General features: G+C 40.9%; 1 protein-coding gene across 2 annotated transcripts; it reads left to right on the forward strand.

Annotated features, from left to right (window-relative positions):
* rpsa (ribosomal protein SA) lies at window positions 1-3517 on the forward strand. Of its 2 annotated transcripts, none has more exons than XM_034127148.1 (8): window positions 1-81; window positions 992-1161; window positions 1278-1396; window positions 1708-1953; window positions 2237-2365; window positions 2716-2875; window positions 3253-3282; window positions 3382-3517. In XM_034127148.1, exons 2-8 carry the CDS (start codon window positions 1029-1031, stop codon window positions 3474-3476), a joined length of 912 nt encoding a protein of 303 aa, XP_033983039.1. In that variant the 5' UTR covers window positions 1-81; window positions 992-1028; the 3' UTR covers window positions 3477-3517. The 2 variants fall into 2 exon arrangements, with proteins under 2 accessions (XP_033983039.1, XP_033983040.1); XM_034127149.1 differs by having other exon boundaries at window positions 3253-3273.
* Window positions 3518-6926: the final 3409 nt, after the last annotated feature.

Genomic DNA, 6926 nt, shown 5'->3' on the forward strand with positions numbered 1-6926 from the left:
TCTGGTATTTATACGACGTCACTTCCTCCCTGCGTCCTCTTTTCACCGTTTGGTTAGATCTCCATACGGCGTTGTTTCGTGGTGAGTTTTTAACGCTACTATTTCACCAATAAACCTTTTTAATCGACGCCATAAAAAGAGCAAGTAACTAACGGCAGCTTATATAGCACCAAATAGTGCGGAAAAAAACCAACATTGATCGTGTTTATTGACTTAAAATATCCCAAAGTAGACATTGCTAATGTCACTGCTAACGTGCTAGCCGTTGACACGCGCTCATACCGGAGGGTTTCCCGTAGCGCCTGAACAAAAATAATTAGTGAAGAAATGTCACAGCTGACTGATTATACACATTTAAACTTGCTTTATACCATTCTAGGTGTTATAATAGCATCTTGCCTTTTGCAGCGTGTTTACACACTCAAAGGCCTCCTGTACGCCTGATGTCAAAAGTACGCTTTCGCTTCAGTGCCCTGTTAGCAGGAACCTAATATTTACACCATAGCTCCCAAATGCAGAGTTTGACTGTAACTAAGTGAATTTACTCAAGTACTCTACTAACTTACAATTGAGTTACTTAAGTATTGATTTAATGCAACTTTATACTTCTACACTACTACATTTTGGAAGCAAATATTGTACTTTTTTTACTACATTTGTTTCAAAAGATTAGTTACTAGTTACCTTTGCTGGTTCATTTTAGGAATACAAAAATGTATTCTTCAATGTACAACTATGGCTGGAGGTATCTGACAGTTAAAAAAAACGTGTCCGCATCCTTTAACAGCTGCTAAATTAAAATGAACACAAGAATGCATCACGAGTTAAACTCCAGTGATATAATATATTTGTAAAAGGGCCTGTTGTGATAATTAGTACTTTTTTGATTTGGTAATTTCCACTTTTACCCGAGTAACATTTTGAGTGCAGGACTTGTACTTGTAACAGAGAATTTTATTTTATCTCACCAAGCTTTTCTTCCTTTCCTCAGCTTTTCCATAAATCGTTGCGCAGGGAAAGTGGTCACGATGTCCGGAGGTCTAGATGTCCTTCAAATGAAGGAAGAGGATGTCCTTAAATTCCTCGCAGCATCCACCCATCTGGGAGGTACCAACTTGGACTTCCAGATGGACCAGTATGTCTACAAAAGAAAAAGTGACGGTGAGTGTTGGAACAGATTAAGCAGAATCAAAGCTCTCTGCACCATAATGATCCTCTAAGGTGTTATAAATGTCAACAAAGATCTTCATGCCCCTTTGTTCTCCTTTAAACTCCAGGTGTGTACATTGTCAACCTGAAGAAGACCTGGGAGAAGCTTCTGCTCGCTGCCAGGGCTATCGTTGCCATTGAAAACCCGGCCGATGTGTGCGTCATCTCTTCCAGGAACACTGGACAGGTACAGTAAACGGTCTAAATGATTGTCCTGGTGTACTGTAGTGATTGCAGGTAAACACTGTGGGACAGAAGTAAATGAACTGTGATAAGCACTCAATTAAAGCCGGGCACTGATGTCGGTGTTCTGGTGTCGGAAGTGTGCAAAAGTGATCTGGCCGGGTTTTCGCTAACACCATGAGGACGACGTCCAATGACTGGCGTTTGATAGTGACCTGTGCCACATTTAATATTTGTAAAGTATAATAATAATAATAATAATGATATTTAATCTGAGTTCCTGAGTGTAACTTGTGTTTTTTCTCGCTGTCGCAGAGGGCCGTGCTTAAGTTTGCCTCTGCCACCGGCGCCACCACCTTCCACGGGCGCTTCACCCCCGGTACCTTCACCAATCAGATCCAGGCTGCTTTCAGGGAGCCCCGCCTCCTGCTCGTCACAGACCCCCGTGCCGACCATCAGCCACTGACTGAGGCTTCCTACGTCAACATCCCCACCATCGCTCTGTGCAACACCGACTCCCCACTGAGATACGTGGACATCGCCATCCCCTGTAACAACAAGGTGAGGAAAAACTGAACACAAGTACCTGTCATACGTTGTCAATTCTGTGTATCTTGCATACCGTTAGAGCCCTGCCTGTCCTGTCAATGATGTGCTGGGTGTAAGACGTGTGCTAAATAAAAAAGCTCGGCCTTTAACCCCCTCTCTCTACACCACACTGGGTTTCGGGGTAAAGGTCTGCTACAAAATGTTACGTAGCTCTTCGTGTCTCTGGATATTAAACGTGCGAATGAAAGTTGTGTTTTTCCTATTGTGATCTATAACTGATATGGCTGTGTTTCAGGGTCACCACTCTGTTGGTCTGATGTGGTGGATGCTGTCCAGGGAGGTGCTCAGGATGAGGGGAACCATCTCCAGGGAGCACCCATGGGAGGTCATGCCCGATCTGTACTTCTACAGAGATCCAGAGGAGGTGAGACAAACGCAGGGCGACTGAAAGAAGTGAAGCTTTCAGAATGTATTTAGTGTTACAGCTAAAGTGGCATAGCGGGTAAAGTAGGCATGCAATAATAGAGTAAGCAAACTTATAGGATAAATAAGACATATCTAATCTAGTCCTAGAACAATATTCGCTAATATAAATAAATGTATTGTGGAATAATATAGGCTAGGTTTCGGTTGTTTCCTAAGACTGCACGTAAAATCATGAGTTTATATTCCATCTGTATAATGAAATGAGCCGATAAAAAAAAAAGCTTACACAATACGGCTCAATGTTTAGGATTACTTGAGGTCTAATTAATGCCCATTTCCTTGCTACAGATTGAGAAGGAGGAGCAAGCAGCGGCGGAGAAGGCTGTTGGAAAGGAGGAGTTCCAGGGCGAATGGAGCGCTCCTGCAGCCGAGTTCACGCAGCCCGAGGTGGCCGACTGGTCCGAGGGAGTCGCTGTTCCATCTGTGCCCATCCAGCAGTTCCCAGCAGGTAAGAACACTGGTTTACTGTAACCACACTTTATTAATTATGGACATAAAATGATGGTTTTGCACTATTTAATAATACATAACAGATAACAAATTATTTATTTATTTTATTTACTTGCACTATTTTATCTGTGTTGCTCTGTTGGAGGAGGAGCCTGTGATCTCAGATGTTCATTGACATAACTACACTGTAGCTATGAACTGCTTACAATCATAAAAATGGCAAACTTTAAGATCAACATATGACACTTGTGTGAATATGAGAACCAGACATCATACAAAAGTCATCAGATATTTTTTAGGTATTTTAATTAATAAATGATCATGAGTTTCTGTACTTTATCTGTCTCTAATCTGTCTTTGTTTCCCTTGTTCCAGCTGCCGCGGCGGTCAAGCCAGGTGAGAAACGTACGGTTGATTTCCTAATTCATTTACAAAATTCAAGATTATTTTTAAATGTTTCTTTGACTACATGATGCTAACTCATTGTTGTGTTTCCCCCTGCAGAGGACTGGAGCACTCAGCCCGCCACAGAGGACTGGTCCACTGCTCCCACCGCTCAGGCTACTGAGTGGGGAGGTGCCACCGCTGACTGGTCTTAAACTGACTGTAGCAACAATAAAATGGTGTTTTCACACTTTGACTCTGTTTTCTATTGATTTATTTGACATTTACTGAAGGTCACTGTTGGCTGTAATGTTCTTCTATCCCAACAACTGTTCAATAATGAGGATGGGTATAGAGTGCCACAGTGACGCGTCCTAAAACACTAATATTTGGTGTATTATCATAAAAAAAGTAAGTTAGCATTTTACCACTTCCGGTTCCTTTGACAAAAAATGGATTGACAATTTGGTTGAGACAAATTGAAGAGACAGATCACGTTTTGTTCAACCGGATAATATCATAAAAGTAGGGTAGACATGTGGATATTATCCGGCTGAACAAAACGTGATCTGTCTCTTCAATGCGTTTCAACCACAGACCTTATTTCCAGCTATTTTCCAAAATCCTATGGAGAGATTGCATTGGTGTTTTGTCGAAGGAACCCATGCGCAGCTTACTTCTGGGTTTTAGGACGTGTCACTGTGGCACTCTATACCACTGGAAGAAGGGAATTTATAGAGAATCAGAATACCTTTATTAGTCCCACGGAGGGGAAATGTGCATGCATAGTTACAGCAGGAAAAAGAGCCACAGACGGCTTCATGTTGCATGTTAAATGTGACGTGCATTAAAAAAAGTACTAAGTTATGATATAAAAAGTTACATAATTAAAAAAATACACATCCTGTTACAGTTCTTAGGATTTAGCAGCCAGATATATATTACACAGTTATTAACGGCATCTAGCACATATTGCACATAGGTGGTTGGTATTTAACACTAGCAAGTTACAGATGGATATATGAATCTCAATTTAGGAAACTTGTTTCAGAAGCAGTGGGTTCAACATTAAAATACAAATAATTAACAAAATGCTATATATATATATATAAACAATACAATCAAATCTGGATAATTAAAATGTAAAAAATACTGCAGTAGCAGGAATATAGGCTTATTCTACAGGAGCATAGACATGCTGTGTATACATATGATGGTATATAGCAATGCTATTCAATTAGTTTGGAATGGGGCCGGTTGAAAACGATCCAAAGCAAGGGGCTGGGAAAAATATGAGCAATCATATTAAGAGCTTCAGATACAGTTCATACTACAACAGCATAGTGGAGTGCATATATTGTGTTTCATTAATCAAACAACATAGCCCCAAGGCCTTTCGAGATCTAAATGGCAAGTTCAGAACTCGGTACATGTGAAGCTGATTTAACCATCAACATCATTTAATTTCATTTAGGTGAAATTATCTAATCATTCACGCAGAGATGCAATACACTACAGTAGCTAGTAGGTGGGTTCGAAACCCGAGCCCGCAGAAGTTTTCAGGCAGTGTCTTCCCCTCTATCTCTCAACGTAACACCCTCTCTGGAATAAAGGAACTCTGGCCCAAAAAAAGTAGATTACTTTTTAACATTATACTCAAAGGGCCAGTAAATATCACCCCGGGGCCGGATTGGCTGCCAGTTGAATAGCCCTGGTATATAATTTACAGATGTACAGAAAATTGCAAATTGATATCAGGAAGGAGAAACTCGACTCTAGCAGCGAGTTCTCTCCCACTGGAAGAAGGGAATTTATATTCTAAACGTAATTGTTGGTGTATTATCATGAAATTCAACATCGTTTAAGGTGGAGCTCTATTGCATGGACAAGCTTGCACTGCAAACTAATAAAAATAAATTGGGCGTTTCAGCAGCATCAAAACCAACAAACAAGGCATTGCACACAAGTAGAAAAGTAGAAATAAACAATAATGAAATATAAACATCTGAAAATAGAATTAAAACGGCATTAAAAAGTAGGAAATATAAATCCGAGACTGGTAAACTTAAAAGACAGTAAACTATTTTCATGGAGTTTAAATTATAAACTTGAAAAGGCAAGAATGGATAGAGATGATGCCCATGCCAAATGTCATAACAATATTACTAAATGACTAGAAATAATCAGCAAATAAGGAACTGCAGTATGTCCATATTTTATATTTTATATTTCATTCCCAGAAGGCATTTTTAAAATCTTGGATCTGTAACCTAAATTGTCATGATTTCTTTGTTTACACTGATTGGCTAATTAATAATAATAATAATAATAGATTTATTTTGTTAGCGCTTTTATAGTGAAAAGAAAAGAACAACAAATAAATATATATAGTTAAAGTCAAATAGAAATCAAGCAATACAAAAACAATCACACATTAAAAGCCAGATTGAAGAGGTGAGTTTTTGTAAGTTTTTGATGGGTTGTGGGAGTGAGTTCCAGAGGGAGGGGGCAGCGACGGAGAAGGCTCTGTCCCCCCAGGTCCGGTGATTGATGCGGGTGGGGATGGATAGGAGGTTGGCTTCTGATGAGTGGAGGCAGCGGGAAGGGGTGTGGTGGTGCAGCAGGTCTGTGAGGTAGGGGGAAGGGGTGTGGTGGTGCAGCAGGTCTGTGAGGTAGGGGGAAGGGGTGTGGTGGTGCAGCAGGTCTGTGAGGTAGGGGGAAGGGGTGTGGTGGTGCAGCAGGTCTGTGAGGTAGGGGGAAGGGGTGTGGTTGTGCAGCAGGTCTGTGAGGTAGGGGGAAGGGGTGTGGTGGTGCAGCAGGTCTGTGAGGTTGGGGGGGGGGGGGCCTGGTTGTTGAGGGCTTTGTGAATAATGAGGAGGACTTTGAAGTCGATTCTTTGACGGACGGGGAGCCAGTGGAGGTTCTGGAGGACGGGAGTGATGTGGTCTCGGGAGCGGGTGTGGGTGAGGAGGCGGGCAGCAGAGTTCTGGATGTGTTGGAGTTTATTGAGGAGGTTGGATGGTATGCCGTAGAGCAGGGGTGCCAACACTTTTTCAGCTTGGGAGCTACTTTTAAAATGACCAAGCCCAAATGATCTACCTACAGGGCCGCCCCTGCCCAATCTGTGTCGCCAGTTTATAACTGAAATATGTTGGGACTTTCATACCACTCATATCTTAGATGTTTTTAAAGATCATTGCATTTTTGGAAACCCAATTATTTTATAAACTAATAATTAAACTGTCAAACTGATAAAAGCAGAATGTTTCTTAAAAGGCAATTTACGAGTGACAATGGCAGAGAAAACATCAAAACATACAGTATAAGTCTTTCCTGTAGAAAACGTTTTATTTCATCATATTCAAATTAAAGAAATATAAAGAAAATTGTGATAAAAGGTAACATTTCAAGTCAAATATTTATCAAATATATAGTCAAGTCAGACCATTTATTTTTGTGAATGCAAAATGTTCCCAACTTTTTTTTTAAACCTTTAATGTTTATAAAAAAGTTGTATAGTTTGTCTATTTTATGAATCAACATGGGCTAATAAAGGGAGACGTTCGCGCGTATCTGTCAGGTGGGCGTGTTCTCGCTCTCCTGTTGGTCAATCACCGGTCTCGCTCTCCTATTGGTCAATCGCTTTATGCACCGCCCAGCCCCGT

Source organism: Trematomus bernacchii, unplaced genomic scaffold (assembly GCF_902827165.1).
Source record: "Trematomus bernacchii unplaced genomic scaffold, fTreBer1.1, whole genome shotgun sequence".
Taxonomy (NCBI): Eukaryota; Metazoa; Chordata; class Actinopteri; order Perciformes; family Nototheniidae; genus Trematomus; species Trematomus bernacchii.

Bases quoted from the DNA above. Each gene is read 5' to 3' on its own strand.
- rpsa (XM_034127148.1), top strand. From the start codon at position 1,029: ATGTCCGGAGGTCTAGATGTCCTTCAAATGAAGGAAGAGGATGTCCTT. The intron at 1,162-1,277 runs GTGAGTGTTGGA...TTTAAACTCCAG, and splicing joins CTACAAAAGAAAAAGTGACG to GTGTGTACATTGTCAACCTG. The intron at 3,283-3,381 runs GTACGGTTGATT...TTCCCCCTGCAG, and splicing joins GGTCAAGCCAGGTGAGAAAC to AGGACTGGAGCACTCAGCCC.